Below are 20,114 nucleotides of genomic sequence, written 5' to 3'. Positions count from 1 at the left end.
ATGTGCAAGAGCAGTTATGTACTCACCTTGCTTGCACTGTGTACTCATTTTGACTTGCCAAGAAACTGTCTCTGTGGATAAGAATTAGCATCACTTGTCATATTACATGTGCTTAAAAATCCTAGTAATGAGGGCCTCCCCCGTGGCGCAGCGGTTGAGCGCTGGGTTGCAAAGCTGCCCGCAGCCTCTGCAGCGCCGGTTCGATCCCTGGCTGCTCCCCGGCCTCCGGAGGAGGGTCCCACATGGCGCGCAGACCTCTCCTGCAGCCCGCTGCTCCCCTCAGCAGTGTACCTAGGTCCCTCTGCCTGCTCTGCTCCCTGCTCTGGCTCTGGTGAATTCTCTCACCCTCCCGTGCTTCTGACTGTACCCAGTGCTTGTATAAATAAATAAATAAAATAAAAATAAATCTTAAAAAAAAAAAATCCTAGTAATGATACCCAGTGACAATGCTACCAGTGTTATTTTATCAAACAAAAAGGATAAATATTATCATTAAAAAAAACTTAACTAGTGACTTCTTATCTGACATAACTAAGAAATGAAGGTTCAAGTCTCCTGCTCACCAAGGAAGAGTCAAATCAAATTTGCCATTTGCAATTTTGTTTGCTTTACTGAATCATTTGACCATTTGTGTTTTTGTTATTCCGCTCATACAAACAGTTTATTCTTGGGGATTCCACCAAACTCTTAGTAGTCATCAAAGACTCAAGCATAATCACTACTACTTCCTCTCTCATGTGTTTGCCCTTCCCAAAAGACTTTCCAAAGTACATGGAAAAGAATATGGAATTATAGATGAAGAACTTTAGATTAAAAAACTTAACCCAGGGCCTCCCCTGGTGGCGCAGCGGTTGAGCGCTGGGCTGCGAGGCTGCCCGCAGCCTCTGCAGCACCAGTTCGTTCCCTAGCCACCGGAGAGGGTCCCACCAAAAAAAAAAAAAAAAAAAACTTAACCCAAAACATTCTGATTGTGCAAACACACTAGACTCTTCCCTCTACTGATGGAAGACTTCAAACCCTCAACTGCTCTTTTACCTGCCCGTAAAGATACCCCTTTTGTCAAATATTCCTTTACTCTACTCTTCTTTTCCAGTGGTTTTATAGGCATTCCTATGTTTTAGTCAAGTGACTGGCAGTCACACAGTGTCCATTTGGCAATATTAGAAAGAACCATTGCAATTCAGTAGCTTTCTCCACCATGAACAAAAATGCTTTCTGTTTAATTCATAATAATAGCACTTTGCATTTTTTTTTGTCTCCTCAAAGCACTCTGCCACCATTAATGAACTAAATCAGCCTTTGCTATTTTATGATCTGTCTCATTAAAATGAGGTTGGTTTTCTCTGTGGCAGTCACTTATGTAATGTTGTTTTCTTCTAGCAAACACTGCACTTAACGAATGTAAATTCATATTTAAATTGTGTGCTCACATAGAAAATTTCCCCAAAATATATTTTTAATGCTGATCCTTACTATAACATTACAGGGAACATTTTAAACTATAAAGACAGATAAACTCTTCAATGCAGTCTTCTCTAAGTACTTTTAAATTATTAAAGATCCCCACAAGTAAGTGTGTTGTAAATGCCAGCGATGGAAATTGTTTGCTCTGTGAACCTTATTACTATTTAATTATTTGTATACTGTTAAATGATGAGCTTATTGATTGGCATGAGGAAAAGCTGCACTTGGCAAAGAAACTATGAATCCCAAATCTGCTGTCTCTGCTACTGCTGGGATCACTTTGGACAAATATTTTGTGGCTCATTACTAGGAACTTGATCTCAAGTGGAAAGCAAATGTCTCTCTACCACAAGTGTATACATACCTCCAAATTTTGAAAGAGCTGGGATCCTAGAGACCCTAGGTTAAGAAACTGTAAACACCGGTTAGTTGTTTGACAGTTTCTATTTCTCCCCTCCCTTGGAAAAAACCTTTTAATTCCTGTTTGGGGAACCACCATGTGTTTCTCCTCTTAGCCTTGTGCTTAAAGTTGAGCCTACCCCCAGCTTCAATGGTAGGGCTCTTGGTCCTCTTGATTGGTTTATGGATGGATCCATGACCCAGGACAAAGTCAACGTAGCTCATGACATTGTCTGCTCCACAGGGATTACCATAGAGTAGATGTTTCACCTATGCTAGTTCCATCAGAGTGAACTCAGGGCTTACCCTGGCAATTCTGATGTAGGCATTCTCTTCCGTTGGATGGTATAAGATGATGATTTACACTTGTAGCTGGTATGGTCATTTGCATCCTTAAGAGGAAAATATAGAAAGTTTTTGAGGAATTTGAGGAGGATTCCATAGGAAAAAAAAAGATATAGTCAAACCTAGAAACTTGCTGATGTTGAATCTGTATTAGATAGAGACAGACTGAATTACTATAACAAAGATATTCCAAGATACAGTGGCCCAAAAAGATTGAATTTATATTTGAAATTCTTTTTCTCCCCCATAGCCAAAGGCAGGTGGACAAAATTGGTAGGCATTTCTGGCCTGTGTGGTCACTTAGAGACTCAGAATCTTCCTATTTTGTTCTGTCCCCTTAGAACACTGCCTTCAAATTACAAGGTAAAAATCAGTTCACTGCCCTCCTTCACATCCTTGTTTCAGTTGCAAGAAAAAAGAAAGGAAGAATGGCAGGCATGTGGCATAAAGCTTATTTTAAACCAAGATTTATCAATATCAGCTCTATCAACATTTTGGGTGTGATAATTCTTTACTTCTGGAGACTCTTCTGTGTGATGTAGTATTTTTAGCAGAATCCCTGGCCTCTGCACCCTTGATGCCCACAAGACAACCTCTGTTCCTCCAATTAAGGAGGAACAAAGTCAACGTAGCTCATCACATTGTCTGCTTCACAGGGATTACCATAGAGTAGATATTTCACCTCTGCTAGTTCCATCAGAGTGAACTCAGGACTTACCCTGGCAATAATGTCTCTAGAAATTGCAAAATGTCTGCATGGGGCAAAGTAGACCAGTGTAGAGCACCACTGCTTTAAGGATATGCTGTAGAGTTTACAAACATCACTTCTATTTATATCCAATAGTCAGAAGTCAGTTGTTATACCATACTGAGGTATAGGAAAATCTGGGAGAAATATTTCTAACTGGGCAAACTGATACCCAGGTAAAACTTTAGGACTTCTATTACTAAAAAAGAAGGGGGGAATTGAGCTTCTGGGACAACTAATAATCTTTTCTATGCAGTCCTACTTTTGGATTTTCCCATCATATAAGCCAGTAAGTTACCTTTAAATTTTACAGCATTTTAAAATGGGTTATGGTCACTTAAAATTCAGAATGCTTATTGATGCAAGTATTACATTCCTCACACATCACTCTAACTTAAAATTTCGTGAATACATCCACACAATAAAACATCAAAGGAATAATACCTGAAGTTACTCAGAACTCCATACTGACTCAGAAGGGATTGAACAAAACAGCTGAAATGAGGCTATTTCTTATCAAGAGAAGCTTTTGGTTGAAATGGAAAGGCCACGGTTTCGAGGGCCCATGGTCACTGTGGTATTTAAGAAAGAAGACAGTATAATTATGCAAAATTACCAAAATGAAAACTGCAGGCGACTTGCATTATTCAGCTTTGAACTGCTGCTTTCTAGTTCTCATTGTAAATGGGACAAAAAGCCTTTAGTGGCTCCTTTATATCTCACACAAAAGGATCATTGCTTACAGCCAGCTGTTTTGCAATTATATTTCTATGAAGATAGCATAATTTGACATTAGAACTGCCTAAGGGAAGAAGGGGGTGACAATGTTCTCGGGCATTAGAATGTGGAGCAGCAATGGAAGAAGCTCCCATATTACAAGTGCATAGTCTTCCCAAAGTTCATCTTTTTAAAAAAAAAGATTTATTTATTTGTTTGTTTGTTTATTTATTTATTTATACAAGAACTGGGGTACAGGCCAGATGTGCGAGAGGATGAGAGGATTCACCAGAGACAGAGTGGGGAACAGAACAGGCAGACTGAAGAAATACACTGCTGAGGGGAGCAGCAAGTGAGGCAGGAGAGGTCTGCTCCGCCATGTGGGAATCTCCCTGGCCGGCCAGGAATCGAACCCATGCTGAAGAGGCTGTGGACAGCCTCACAGAGCAGCACTCAACCCGCTGCGCCACCAGGGAGGCCCTCGCCCCAAATTTCTAACCACAAAATATTCTAACTTTTTTGGTCCATGAAGCTGGAATCATGGTACAAGAACATGCTTAAGGAGGAGGTGGAAGCTCAATAGTTCTCTGTCTGCAAGATCAGAGAAGAGCAGAGGCAGTTATGACCTTATAGTATAGCAGCACAGGGACTGTACATAAATGTTTCTGCAAAGCCTACCTATTGTGTTCCTGTAGTTAAGGAAATACCACTTCCTGAGTTTTGTGCTTAGTTTGAAAGTCTTCATTTAAGATTACTCTCTATATTGGGAGATGTACTTTACATGTTGAAACTATGCCAGTGACACCATTTTTGTTGAAAATACTGCATTCCAGTGCCAGAGTCTGTGATCAGACTTTGCTTAACAAAGGTAGCAATGAGCACTGTTTACAATAGCTAAGCTTTGGAAACAACCCAAATGCCCAAAAATAGATGACTGGATCAAGAAGATGTGGTACATATACACCATGGAATATCACTCAGCATTCAAAAAAGATAAACACATGCAATTTGCAGCAACATGGATGGCGCTGGAAGGGATCATGCTCAGCGAAATAAGCCAAAAAGAAAAAGAAAAATACCGGATGGTCTCACTCATAGCAGGAATCTAGAAAACTTAAATAAAGGACCAGGAAAATGAATATAAGAAAGTGAAAATCAAAATCAACAAAAAACTATGAACCAGAGACACTTTTGGGGGGTGGGGGGCGGGAGGGGAAGGATTGGGGTCAGAATGGGGCATTTGCAATTGTATGGGGGAATATAAAAATAAAATTTATTATTAAAAAAAAAAAAAGAAGAAATGGCAGATGGCAAGTGATCATCAAGAGGGAAAAAAAATGTGTATTAGTGTCAGTAGCTACAGAATGTAGAGCAGTTTTACTGGGTTCTAAATTCAACCAAAGAAATAAACAGCACTCATCTTTTTTGGAAAAAAAAAAATAATAAAATAAAATATATGCATATGGCCAAAATTTTAAATGTAAAAAAAAAAAAAAAAACAAAGGTAGCAATGATATGGAAGCCTAAGGTTGCACTGCAGATGACTGAATAACGTAGTGTAGAGAAAAAAATCCTATTAAATGTATATGGAAAATAATATTAAATGTGATTAAATGCATAAAACACACTTTGAAATGCTGCAAGTCATCTGGAGCCAATAAAGAGAAGGGAGAAAACAGAGGATCAGTTCCCACCAGAGGAAAAAAATGAGGAAGAGAGATTTTGGCTATCTTAGTTCAGCCTGCTAAGCGGTGGTTTAAACACTGTAAACTGAGTCTTTTTAACTTTATTTCTCATTAGGATAGTGACTGGAAGTCTGAGAGCAGGTTTCTTGATAAAGGTTCTCTTCTTGGTTTACAGTTGTCTTTTTGTATCCACATATGGAGGAAATGTCTCCAGTGTCTCTTCTTATAAATCATGTTGACACCACGTTCATGACCTAATTACTGCCCAAAGATCCTAGCGCCTCATACCATCACACTGGAGGTTAGAATTTCAACATGAATTTTGGGAGAACATATTTAGCCCATAACAAATGCCATGGCAGTTCCAGCTATGGTGGGATCAAGAACTATCTGGAGAACTTCTGGGGTTTCTTTTGATCACCACACCAAGCCTGCCCATTTCCATTCTCTCCAAAATAGTTGAAGTCCTCAAATCAACCGAGCATTTGGCAATATAGTGGGTGGTAAACACAGTAGCTGGAAGAAAATAGGGACTTACATGTGCCCTCCCCCATTGTACTCCCTGACCAAAAGAAATTGCTTGACTCATACCCAAGGTGTATCAGGTGAAAGACAGTAGGATGGGATGCAATGTCAGAAGGACCACATGTAGGTGACAGCTCACTCCACCTAGAGTTAAGGTGGGCTCCACCTAGAGTTAGCGGCAGGGCTAAGAATTAGCTGTTGGAAGAAACCATTTGGAAAGGAAACTCCTGCCAATTAATGTGAGAGATTTTCCCCTCATAATTAATGCATGAATAGGGATAAAATAAACAAAAGAGAATCACATCAGACCACATGCATTATATTCCAAAGGACCTCCTAACTCGCAGAGCTTTGGAATGCCCTCATAAGCTAGAGATGACCAGGTAATCACAAAATCAATCAAACAAGGTATATACCCTGCTCCCTGCATGGCATTTAAGATAAAAACATTCATCTGGTCACCATCCTGAAATCCTCTGCAAGCCCTTCACTTGGTGATAAGGTTCAGTAGGTGACTTAGCAAATTATATCATTGTAGCTTCAACATAGTGATTTCCTGTGTCCTGTGCCTCATTCTGGATAGGAAAAGAATGAAAGTGGAAAAGGAGGAGTTCTAAGCCTAGGTATGGGACTCAGGATCTTCCTATTTTGTTCTGTCCCCTTAGAACATTGTCTTCACATTACAAGGTAAAAACTAGTTCACTGCCCCCCTTCACATTCTTGTTTCTGTTGCCATTTACCTTCACATGGTCTCTTTGCTTGGTTCTCTCTTTCAAAAGGAAGTCATCAACTAAATTCTTCATGAACTAATCAGATGCTTAAAGTAGGTATGCTGCTTTCCAGAAATAAACCTGGCACTTGGAACAATGTGGCTCACTTCTGTAGCAAATTGACTTTTTTCTCATTTGCTAATCATGTGCACTGATCCAGCAAAGTAATATGGGGGGAGAGTCTGATACATAAATGCTGACTTTATTGTTTGTGAAACTAAAATAACAATTAATAATTATAATAATATGTACCAGGTAAACCTTGAAGCACGTTCCCCGCAGCAACTCAATTTAATTGCTCAATTCTATGAGCTTGGTATTATCATTCTCATCACGTTTACTTGAAAGAATTGTGGCAATAAGAGGTCAGATAACTTGTCCAAGACCACACAGCTCGTAGCAGAGTTAGTCTGGCTCCAGAGGCTGTATTTGAAAACACTATATTAAATTGTCTCTCTAACATATTAGAAATAGCAACAGTTCTAGAGTCAGAAGATGCTGGTTTTGTTTCTTTGGAGCGGGGGTGGGGGAGGGAGTGGGGGAGTGGAATCAGCCCTTCTGAGTCCCAGCTGGTTTTGTTTTTTTGGAGCAGGGGTGGAATCAGCCCTTCTGAGCCCCAGCTTCCTCACTAGTATTATTGCAAGAATTAAAAGTTATAATATTTTTAAAATATATCTTCCATAAATTACAAATAAACATAAAGGCATATTATTACATTAAACCCCATTGTGAATCTTTGTTGAAAAATTATTCTCAGCTAACATTTCATACTTTCTCACTAATTTTACTGTACTTGCCAGAACATCTATGTATAACTATCATCTTCTGATTTGTATCTTAACTTTTTAAATTATAAAGATAAACTTTTTGAGTTTTTTTGCTTTGAAGAAGAGAGTGGTTATTCTTAGAAGTTTGGAAAGAATATCACTTCTTTTCCAAAAGATCATTTTCTAGACTTTTTTAAATTTGACTCTCAATAGTATTGGGAAAATTGGAAAGTCACATGGGGAAAAAAAGAAAATGGGCCACTATTTTACCCCATACACAAAAATTAACTCAAGATAGATTAAAGGATTGAATGTAAGACCTGAAATCATAAAAAAAAAATCTTGAAAAAAAATAAGTGGTAAGATTCTTGGTATCAACTTGATTTTATGGATCTGACTCCAAAAGCAAAGACAACAAAAATAAAACTAAGGGGGACAATACAAAATTAAAAAGCTTCTGCACAGCAAAAGAAAACATTAACACAATGAAAAAAAAACAATCTATGGAATGGGAGGGAAGATTTTCAAATCATGTATCTGATCAAAGGCTAGTATCTTATAGAATTCATATACTCAATAGCAAAATGTATATATAACTTATTCAAAAATGGGTAAAAGATTTAAATAGACATTTTCCCAAAGACGTACAGCTCATGAACTGCTACAACAAAAAATTTCAACATCACCAATCACCTGGGAAAATGCAAATTAAAACCACAATGAAATATCACTTCATACCTGGTAGAATGGCTTTTATCAAAAAGACAGAGAACAATAAATATTATCCAGGAAGTGCAGAAAAGGAAGATCTGGTGCACTGTTGGTAGGAATGTGGATTGGTGCATCAGTGGGAAAAATAGTAATGAGGTATACTGCCACAGGACCCAGCACATCCCCTTCCATATTGATCTAAAGAAAGTGGGATGTAGAATATGGAGAAGCAGATGAGAACCTTTTCTGGTCTGTGGTTTTTAATCTTCTAAAATGATGTGGGCGTCAAACTAAATTTTGTAAAGTTTCTTCTAGCTCTACCCATTCTTAAAGGAAGGAAAGACCTTCTGGAAGACAGCAGTGGTTATTTTAAGGAAGTAAAATCATGATTGAAATGTTTTTTCTTCTTTTTGCCATCTGATTTTGTTTCTATAATGAATATGTATTACATATGAAATAGGACAATGTTTTAGAAAAACAGGAAAGAGATTAATACTATCATTGTGGGCAGTGGGCTTAGTACCAGAAAGAAGGTTTATCATTCACCCATTAGTAGGGGGAATGGAAATGGAAATTGCTTTACTCCTCCAGTGAATTACCAATTACTCTACCTTTGCCAGTGAGTCCTTGGGAAAAATCCTAAGGGAATTCTGCCACTTTTCTATGTTTCTTTTTTCTTGAGCCTTGAAGTTCATCTCTATCTAGGAATGGATGTTCTGGAACTCTCTCTCTCTCTCTCTCTCTCTCTCTCTCTCTCTCTCACACACACACACACACACACACACACACACACACAGCCTCTTATCACTTTTCATGCTTCACATCTCTTGTTACCTACAGAGCAAAGCTTTACCTAAGTAATCTAAACATTCCTACCTTACTCACCATACTTTTTCCCAGTTTTCTCTATAGTATTTCTATTCTGCTCTTTTCTTCCAGAGCACTCTGGTCAGCTTGTAATTTCATTTCTTTACAAGCTTATTGTCTATTTACCCCCCACAAGCTGAAGTTTCATCATGAAATTAGGAGTGGCTTGTTTTGTTCACTGCTATATCCCTAAGGCCTAGCTAATACCGGTTGAGTAAATGAATAAATAAATGAATGGGTGAATGGGTCTTTGTCCTCTCTGTTAAGAGTTTTATTCCTGTGCAGTGGCATGCTGCAGTGAGTTCTTTGCCAGCTCACAATAGTCAATTGTCAAATTTTCAGGAATTTTGTAAGCCAGTTGTTAAACTGCTAGTAGCTTGATATTAGCCATGCTGAGAGTATTTATACTATGGATGTTGGCAAACGCTACCTGTTAAGACTTTTCCCCAAAGATCTGGTTTAGCACAACACTGCTCTCATCTCCTACATCCCATGATAAATACTGAGATTTCATGGCCAAAAACACACACATCAAAAAAAAAAAAAAAAGCCATGGTCCGTGAATTATTTACAAACTTTCAGTAAAAGAATGCTTAATTTTTTTTAAAAAGTCAAATATATGCTGTGTAATTATTTTCTTATTGTGAATATTTGATGCTTTTATAAACTAAATTATAATGTAAAACATGTGTCTCTGATCTTCTGAATTTTTTGTTTCTGTTTTTCAGATCCTTATGTGAAAATTCATCTGATGCAGAATGGTAAGAGGCTGAAGAAGAAAAAGACAACGATTAAAAAGAATACACTTAACCCCTACTACAATGAGTCATTCAGCTTTGAAGTACCTTTTGAGCAAATCCAGGTAATGTTGAATATAATTTTGTTGTCCATTCAATTTCATTTTTCTTCAGACCACATAAATTATACAGACTTTATAAATTATCAATATGCATTAAAATTTCCTTCATTAGAACTTCCATTCCTATTCCCAGGTACAGTCAATGCTCGAGCTACATAAAGGGAAGTGATAAAATATATAGTATAGGACGTGCTGATTCATCAGTGAAAAACAGTTGGTATTCTATTGAACAGAAATAAAGTAGGAAAAGGAAAATCAACAGAATAACTACTCTAATTCAAAAAGTGAATCCTCAAATGTAACAAAAAAAATAAGAGAAAAATGAGTTATTACTGTTTGCCTCTGGGCCACTATATGTAAAATAAATAGTTAAAAATATAAAAATAAAAATTTGGTTGATGCTAAATATACAGCATCTTTAATCATTTATCATTATGAGATTACTAGCAGTGGAAAGATTAGGTTAAGTTGTATTTTTAATTGTTCAAATTCAAGTTCTTGTTTCTGGGTGGGAATATATGGGTTTTTTTTATGATGGAACCTTGATTTGCTAGATAATTATTTTTATAATAGTAAGAATTCCATTAAAAGGTTTTGTCATTAACATATTCAAGGTAAGATGCTATGTGTATCCACAATGATACCTATGCCCTTAGTATTTAGTGATATTTTTAAAAACATATTTAGGTTTTCTCACCTCACATCCATAGTGAGACTACTGGAGTCCAAATTTCACATCCAATAGTTATGTGCTACTTCTTGCTATCTCTAATAGGTATCACACATTTATTCCATGAAGAAAATTAATATAATAGTTATATTTATTGTATATTTACTTTCTACCTCAGCCCAATTTAAGCACTTTCCATGCATTTAATCCTTACATTTACTCCTTACAGGACCCATCAAAGAGGGGCCTTTATTATCCTAGTCTTACATATAAAGAAAGTGAGGCTTAGAATGTCCTCACATATAAAATATGAACAACAGAACTCATGTTAAAGTAAGACTATACAGGGCCTCCCCAGTGGCGTAGAGGTTGAGCGTTGGGCTGCGAAGCTGCCCGCAGCCTCTGCAGTGCCGATTCGATCCCCAGCCGCAGGGCGAGGGTCCCACATGGTATGCAGACCTCTCCTGCCATGCCCGCTGCTCCCCTCAGCAGTGTACTTCGTTGGTCTGCCTGTTCTGTTCCCCGCTCTTTCTCTGGTGAATTCTCTCACCCTCCCACACTTCTGACTATACCCAGTGCTTGTATAAATAAATAAATAAATCTTTAAAAAAAAGAAAAAGGAAAAAAAAAGTAAGACTATACTGATAAGAAAAACCATTTAGAATGAACAAAGCACATCAGACTTAGCAAACGCTCAGTAAATAGTTTCCATCATTATTATTACTCGCATGCTAATGTCTCTTTTCAAACTAACATTGTAATAGAAAATGAATCTGACAATAAGATTAAAATAACATATAAGTCAGCATTGTTCACTAGAATTCTGAGAGGATAAGAATGACTATGTTTTGTCATCTGTACTGTCTAATATGGTGGCCACCAACTACAGGTGGGCAATAAGCACTTATTCACTGTTGTGATCAAGGAACTTTAATTTTAATTAATTTAAATTTAAACAACTACATATGGCTAGTAGCTACTGTATTGTGTAAGGAAGTTTTAAATGAGACAAAATCACCAGCATCTTCACATTTATATTACCTTTCTCATATATTTTCACATGGCAGGAAATTGTACATACTTATTTTCTTTCAACATCTATTATATGAGCAAATGACATTGCAGAGGACACTGATTCCCTGTCTCTGATAACTAGTTCACTAGCCTGAACCAATGAGCTTACTGCCTTAGACCCCCTGGCAAAATCCTAAGACATCCAATTTTCTCCAACAATTTATTTTGCTATATTTGTTCAGTGAACTCTTGTGAATTCTAAGACCTTATTCCTATGGAAACTAACACCTTTGGGCGTTTTATTTTTTAATTCCACAAAACACTATAAGACAGGACATTGAGATGAAAAATCCTATTGTTAAACCTTCTCCTTTGAGCTAAAATTCTGTATCTTGTATTAAACCATCCTTTTTCAACTATAAATTGCAACAAATGCATATATATGTTAAAATGCATATATATATATATATATATATATATATATGAATACACACTCACACACACACATTAAAATCAAGACACATGCTGGGTGTCTGGGCCAGCATTTTAAAGTACACAACATTTCGTCAGGACAGAGAGAAACTGAACTTAATAGAGTACATTAGGCCTGAAAATAACGGGGATGTCTTTTACTGCATCCTTCTTTCTCTGCTCCTTGAATCGTTTCTGTCTCTTTTTACTCTTCCAGGAAGCTACTTCCTAGTCTTTGCATTTCCCCAAAGAAAATAATTGAGCATTTCAAAGGCTAAAATAGGGCATTAGGTTTCCTTTATCCTGAAGTAATGAAGGTATCTGTCTTTCTCTGTCTCTATCTTTGAAATACATTGTAAGAAAAGCAAAATATGTTGATTTCCAGAAACACATGAAGATGTTACATCCCTCCAGTATGTATAAATAAACTTTATGCAGGAAAATTAATGCAAGGCCGTCCATCATAAGAATATTTTGTTTTGAGTGCTATTAATCAGTGCCTTCAATATGGAATATCAAAATTCACTTACTGCAACCTCAAAAACCCTTATTACCTTTATGCACGATGGCCCTAGACCCTCTGCCACGCCACCCCTTTCCCTGCAATATGATTGCATTCTGATGCATTTTCTCATTTTCTTGGGGAAAATTCTCAGAGTCAAGTTGATTTTGTTCTTGTTTCCAAATACCACCCAATGGCTAGATAAGTCCATTGACAATGGAATCAATCCAAGACTACACAAGAAAAGGGGGAAGCTTGTTTCCTTGTTGCCAGTGTCCTGCATTTTACAGCTATGTTCAACTTTCAGAAATGATCATTTTCTCTGGTCTGAAGCTGTACATCAGTGCCATCTCTCAGTACCTTGGTCCAATAATACAGCCTTCAGAGCACAGTCCACTAAAGGATATCACTCAGCTCTCTCTTCTTCCTGCCCTGGCTTTCAAAATTGTGCTTTCTGCTTCTTTTAACTAGTCACCAATGTTATGCTTTCCACTTTGTTCTAAACTCTTTATCTTTACACTCAGTTTCTAAATCAGAGCCAATGCATATTTTGACAAAGCAAATTCACTACTTAGGAAGCAGAACTAAATTGCGCTTTTAAAAGTGTTTCTTTCATATAATAATTTGTTTGTTTCAATCAATTCAAATAGTTCAAAAAGGGAAGTTATTAAATTAACCTTCACAACCTAACAGATCGTGAAAGTCAATTGTATATGATCTAAAATGTCATTTCCTTTGAAATGGAATGCCAGATATACAGAAGTTGCTCAATAAATGTTTATTGAGAGAATTATGAATGAGAAAAAAATATCTTCATTACTACTTTTTATAGACTTTCACTATTGTCACTTTTCATATTCTCAATAATTATGAGATTAGCTAAAATTCCGTTAGTTTTATGTACAATGCTGGCTGATCTCCCCTGAAATGGGACTGCAGTCCATGGCTGTTTGAGGGATTGTAACCAAAAAAAGAATGATGTGGGGCCTCCCCGGTGGCCAGCAGTTGAGCGCTGGGTTGAGAAGCTGCCCACAGCCTCTGCAGCACCCGTTCAATCCCCAGCCACCAGCGAGGGTCCCACATGGCACAACAGACCTCTCCTGCTGCCCGCTGCTTCCCTCAGCAGTGTATCATCAGTCTGCCTGTTCTGTTTCCTGTTCTGTCTCCGGTGAATTCTCTCACCCTCCTGAGCTTCTGACTGTACCCAGTGCCTGTATAAATAAATAAATAAATAAATAAATAAATCTTTTTTTTTTTTTTTTAAAAAGAATGATGTGAATGTCAACGCCATAAATTATGAAGATGAGACAATTGAACCAAATGGATTTAGAGTGAAATTAAGTCGACATGGGCAGCATGGGAAAGTGGCTTACATTACAGACTCTGGAAACCAAACCACTAACATTCCATATATGACCTCAGTCAGGTTATGTACCTTCTTCGAGCTTCCACATCTTATATAAAGGCAACAATGACAGGATTGATCGCCAGAAGTAAACCAAGTGGTTCATGTAAATGACTTTAGGACAGTGTCACGTATGTTTTTTTAAAAAATAACATTTATTGAATACTTTGAAAATGATGACGCATTAAAGGCAAAATAGGAATTGGGCTCACGTTTTCACGTTCAACTCATTTTCAGGCTTCTCCTGATGTCTAGAGGTTGGTCCTTTGTCCTTCCAATTGCTTCGTTCTCAAGGAAGCTTCCTAATAGGGCTTTGTTTCTAGAACTGGAATATTAATGTTTGTTGTGTATCCTCTTTCAGAAAGTGCAAGTGGTGGTAACTGTTTTGGACTATGACAAGATTGGCAAGAACGATGCAATCGGCAAAGTCTTTGTGGGCTACAATAGCACCGGGGCGGAGCTTCGACATTGGTCAGACATGCTGGCCAATCCCAGGCGACCCATTGCCCAGTGGCACACCCTCCAGGTGGAGGAGGAAGTTGACGCCATGCTGGCAGTTAAGAAGTAAAGACATGAAGAAGCCTTTCTGCATTTGCCCACATAGTGCTCTTTAGCCAGTATCTGTAAATACCTCAGTAATATGGGTCCTTTCGTTTTCCCAGCCATGCGTTCCTAACACAATTCAGTGGTACTTCAAATCCTATTTTAATTTGCACAAATTTAAACGTAGAGAGTTCCTAACCCTTCATCATACCACTGCCCTCCAAATCAACTCTTCTTTTAAGCAATATGATGTGTAGATAGAGCATGACTGAAATTATTTATTGTATCACACCGTTGTATATACCAGTATGCTAAAGATTTATTTCTAGTTTGTGTATTTGTATGTTGTAAGCGTTTCCTAATCTGTGTATATCTAGATGTTTTTAATAAGATGTTCTATTTTAAACTATGTAAATGACTGAAATATAGGAGAGCTGATAATATATTATATGGTAAATATAGTATCGTCTGCATTCCAGCAAAAATATCAACTTGTAAGGCACTAGTACAGTGAAACTGACATCTTAAAGGACAACTTAAATCTGAGCTTTCTATTGATCATTTGAGTACCAAGATACACCTACAACACATATTGGTGGGTGAATCCAATTTTGTAGAATTTCCTCACAGGCAAATTAGCATGATCTAAACAGCATCCAGGCTGACCTCCAGGAAGCATAGCCACAAACCAGAATAGCATCTGTCTGTACATATCTACAAAGCTAAAATCAGGGCTTCACTCTGACATTTGAGGAAGCATCTGAACAGGAGTCAATGATTTCATATTACAGCATAGAATAACAACACAATGGTGTCGTGTGTGCGCGTGTGTGTGTCCCTATATGTGTGCGCATGTGCATTGTTTGGGGATGGGGTGGGTGAGAAGAAGTTGAGGGGGGAGAAGTCAGCATTTCTGAAATATTGCCTGACTATATAAAAAGAAAAAAGTAGCTCTCTGTTGTCACCTTGATACAAAATGTGCATCCTGTGAATTCTGTTCCAGATTTCACATCTATGATAATTCCAAAATGTTTGCACATTAGACTTTGTAACAAATATTTTATTATATGAAACCAGATTAGAAGGAATGCAGAATATTTTTAACACAGCAATCTGTGCTTATTACACAAAATCACTTTGTGGTAAACAGACAGTATTGTAATCCCATCAAAAGATGAAAAAAATAAACAATTAGCCATAGTTCTGAATGCACTTCAATTAAGCCAAAACAAACAGCTAGTGATCTTTTTATATGCTCTTTTTACTTAAATAAGTTTTAATTTGTCCTTTAAAAAAAAGGTGAAACAAAACCAAGAACAAGTTCTAGAAAACTGAAGCAACCTCTTATGTATACTAGATGCTTGATTTAGAAAGAGTTTTTCAATGTTTTCAATGTTATTATGTAGTAAATGGCACTATTATGAAGCTACTAGTCATTCCATAAGAGTCTTAAAGGACTGCTCTGTGTAACACTGTGACTGCCGTGTGTGCTTAGACACTTAGTTTCCTCAGTGGATAGCACTCAATTTATTCTGTAGTGATATTGTAACAATACTGCCATTCCCTTCTACTGCACTGCCCAAGGTGTGTGTAGCACAAACAGTTCTCATTACAAAGGACCAATTCAGAACTGAAAAGCTATGCATAGGACAAGAAAGATACATAGAATGGGGTGGAACACAGCATTTTGTCAAACACTGTGCAATATTCCATATTTTCCCCCACCATGGTAGACAACCACTTCGTGGGAGGGCAGCCTATTATCTCACACTGCATCTAGTCTTTTCTCCCATCACTTCTGTGACCCATTTGAACTCCTAGGCCACAGAGAGTAGTGATGTTCTAAAGTGAAAGTTTATCTTCACAATACCAAACGAAATAGAGGAAAACTGAGCATCATCCTCATGTTCAGACTTTAGGACACCATGCCATGTTTTTTAAAAACTCAGTGAGAATTGAAAAGGGCTGATAGTGGGCTTCAAGCATCGGGTTGACTGTTTCCTGAGAAAACTAGAATTCTCGTCATTATTTCTTCCTCATCAAAAAAGAGGCAAGCCCTTTGACCATTCAGCCCAGTCATAGCAAACTCTTTAGAACTGGGACAGACACAAAGGACGAAAGAAGAATAACATCTCCCTCTTCTGTAGATGGTCCATATGTTTTTAAAAACATAGAAAATAGAAAATGCACTAGTGACGATGTGAGCTTAAATATCAGTTTGAACAGAAGAATGAAATGAGCGTCTTTCCAATTTAACATACCAAATCTGACCAAAGAGAGGGAGTTGACTGGCAATTGAAAATTCCTTAAATACTCAAAACTGACATTTAATTTCACTATATTCAGCTTTAAGTCGTTCATGCTGAAACAACACTTTAAACAAGCAGGTTCAAGCTACCGAATACACATTATTTCTTGCATTAAAGTACTACTAATGCATCCTCTTGCAACACTGCCAGACATGGGATTGTCACCATAGAATTAGCTGGTACTATGCCATCTTTCAAGTCTGTGACTGAACCTGCTTTAAGATCAAGATTCATCCTCAGATAAGCCACATGTACCTTTCTGACAAAGCTGTGTAAGTATTAGAATCTGATGCTCTAGAAAGATCCTAGTTGCCTTTGTGTATATTTACTGCCTGCTTGAGTGTTTCTATGTGTGGGTTTTCTCTGTATCTTGTAGAAATGTTGGGGTGTTTTCTTCTGCCATATGGCTCGTGGCCCGCGAGCCAACTACTTTAGCTGTATTTTACCTTCATTTTTGATGAGGTGGTTTAAATTTTGTTTCACTTAGTGTAGTGAATTTCACAGTAGTTTTCTGATTGTTGTTAAAAATGACTTATCATATTACACAGATATCAATAAAAATGTTTTATTTCCTGTTGATGTTGCTGCCTTTCCATTCTTTTTCTTACCTGAAGCTGATGATAAGTCAATGTGCTATTGACTTTGGGGGCCTACTGGAAGCAGGGGTAGCTTAACAAAACCATGGACTGAATGCCAATCGCTGAGTCACATCTGTGAATACAGAATGGTTGAAGGGACAACAATGCCAAGAGAGTATCTGGCCATCACTCTCCAGTGTTCATGGGCAATGCCATCCTCACCATGTGTTTTCTGTTCCTGTTTATGATCGATTTATCTGACACACTTTCAGGTTTCTATTTTGCCCAGAATGTGTCCTGTAGGGTTTTCACTCCAGAGTCTAAGTCACATAGCTTTTCATAATGTGAGTAATAACAAGATTTTTTAACCCATTTTCAGTGAGTACTATGATACCTTAAGTTAACTGCCCACTGCAAATACTAGCTGAAACAAACATATTTTCTTACTAAATTCAACATTTATCAGGTGCCTAAGATGTACTGTGTTTCACTGGTAACTGGGATACAACAAGTGATATAATAAGGTACACCGAGCCACAAGGAACTCACACACTCAGACAAGTAAATGTACTATCATAATATTCTATGAATATTATGATGCACCTTGAATCCCTGAGAACTTTTGCAAAACCTATCACAGCAGACACCACAATATGTCACTCTGACCCCCACTTCAGCATCAGCATTGAGGCACTTAACCTGCAGTTGCTAGAAGCCTCGCTTGCTGAAAGTTCACAACTGTGTCCCTCTACCTGAGGAAGCTGCCTCCTAAGATCATCATCCTCCATGGGGGCAGCCTACATTCCTTGGGCCAAAAAGGCTCTCTCCAAAGCACTATCTCAGTTTCATAGCCCCAAGGGTTAGCTGAGTATGCTTGTATAGTCAACATCTCCCTCTGCCCAATAGGTTTTCCTCACTCTTTTACAGGTATCATTCTCAAGAGCATTCCCCAATAAAACCTCTTTATCTCAGAATCTGTATCCCAGGGATCCTAGCCTATAATATATACCTGCCTCCAAATAAATAGTAAAGAAATATGGGAACATGAGTGGAAAATGAGCAGGCAATTATCCAACATTGGGTATCCTAGTCCAGTAGGCAACTGTAAAGCTACATTGTTTAAGCTTTTCTAGAAACAATCACAAGGTCCTAAAGGAATTGACAGAAGTTATCAAGTCAGTGAGTGGGCAAAACTGCAGCAAAATCAATCTCACTTGACAAGGCTTAAAGATCTGCAATGACTAGCTTCGTCTCTATCATACTCCCTTCAGCCAGCTTTTATTTAGCACTGTCAAATAAGGGCAAAGACCACTTAATTAGTCTACACTCTGAGGAAGCAATTGGCAATTCAAAAAATGAGTTGAGAAAAGTCAAATTTAAGGCCCACTAGTGTTAGAGGCCCCACAAAAATCAGCATCATAAATACACTTTCGATAGAGAACATTTTCTTAAGCAGCTCTTACAATTAAATACAAAACTATTTAAAGAATATTTAAGTGAATTATCAAAAAATCACCTCATCCTTTTTACTATGTCTGTTTTCTCAAAGGGCTAATAGGTCTAAGACACATACACTGAAGATAATTTATTAAGTGTTTTAGTTAGGAAACCAATACCTTGCCAGGTATATCAAAGAAATAATTTAATACAGGAAATGGCCAACAGAAAAATGGAGACAACAGAGGCAGTGGATAATCCAGAGATCAGTAGTACTATCATTTATAATTGCATGATAGGGCTGCCCTAACAAAATTCCACAGACTAGGTAGCTTAAACAACAGAAATCCATTTTCTCACAGTTCTGGAGGTCCAAAGTTTGAGATTACAGCGTTGGCTGGATCAATCTCTTGTGAGGTCTTTTCCCTTGGCTTGCAGATGCCTGTTTTTTCTTCACAGGGTCTTTCCTCCATGTGCGTCTATATCCTAACCTCCTGTTCTTATAAAGACATGAGTCATCTTGGATTAGGGCCTAACCTAATTTTAATTTACTTACCTCCTTAAGGTACCTATTTCCAAATAAAGTCATATTCCGAGATATGAGAGTTAGGATTTCAATAGATGAATTTGAAGGGTAGGAGGAGAACAGAATTCATCCCATAAAACCAACCTGGGATACAAAATGTAAAAGATAGTGTTGATTTAGCCCAGAACTGTAGAAGAGGGACTGGAACCTCTGGAAGGTACCACGGGGCTCCATTTTTCTGTACACCAAAGGATCTCAGTTGTGAGATTCCTGAGAGGGAGGTTCCACGTAGAGGCTCTGGAATTAGAAGATCCTGTTCCACTGACGCTTACTACAGCTAGAGGAAAGCAATAGAAGCTGGAAGCAGGAAGAGAATCCTTCTCCTCTCCTACTACCTTCAAACTCATTCAGTGCCTCCCACTGGCAGAACTTAAATCAAAGACAACCAGCAAGGGAATCTAGGAAATAGTCTGTTGGGTCTTAGAGCCCACCCCCGAGTACATAGCAGACACAGAAAGGAGAGAATTGGGGTGGTGAGCAAGCATGTATTGACCACATTAGTTGCCTTAGTCCACTCAATCCATACACATTATGGTGTAAGCAACAGATCTTTATTTCTCACTGGAGTGGAGAAAGGTGGGAAGCACACGATCAAAGCACCAGGTGATTCTAAGTCTGGCAGAGGATTTCTTTTTCCTGTGTCTTCACCTGGTGGGAGAGCTAGAATAATATCGAGCCAGTTTTGTCAGGGCACTAACCCCATTCATGAGGATGAACCCTCACGACCTAATGACCCCAACCC

The 20,114-nt window shown here is 37.9% G+C and overlaps 1 protein-coding gene and 1 long non-coding RNA gene across 3 annotated transcripts in view; one reads left to right on the top strand and one right to left on the bottom strand.

Annotated features, from left to right (window-relative positions):
• The window catches only part of SYT1 (synaptotagmin 1), a 495,552-nt gene extending 479,914 nt beyond the window's left edge, over positions 1 to 15,638 (top strand). For both annotated transcript variants that reach the window (XM_054696190.1, XM_037513937.2), the window contains 2 exons: positions 9,727 to 9,860; positions 14,281 to 15,638. In XM_054696190.1, coding sequence (XP_054552165.1) covers positions 9,727 to 9,860; positions 14,281 to 14,487 — 341 coding nt within the window. In that variant the 3' untranslated portion in view covers positions 14,488 to 15,638. The remainder of the gene's footprint in view (positions 1 to 9,726; positions 9,861 to 14,280) is intronic.
• Positions 33 to 3,524, bottom strand: LOC129145954 (uncharacterized). The gene is made up of 3 exons (XR_008552195.1): positions 3,401 to 3,524; positions 2,170 to 2,255; positions 33 to 71 (listed from the first exon to the last, which is right to left on the bottom strand). It is a non-coding gene; the product is annotated as an uncharacterized LOC129145954 (long non-coding RNA).
• Positions 15,639 to 20,114: the final 4,476 nt, after the last annotated feature.

The sequence above is a fragment of the Talpa occidentalis genome, unplaced genomic scaffold (genome assembly GCF_014898055.3).
Source record: "Talpa occidentalis isolate TD23 unplaced genomic scaffold, MPIMG_talOcc4v2.1 talOcc4.16, whole genome shotgun sequence".
NCBI classification, from domain to species: Eukaryota; Metazoa; Chordata; class Mammalia; order Eulipotyphla; family Talpidae; genus Talpa; species Talpa occidentalis.
The sequence above is the reverse complement of the archived record's forward strand: the minus strand, read 5'-3'. Positions and strand labels throughout refer to the sequence as shown.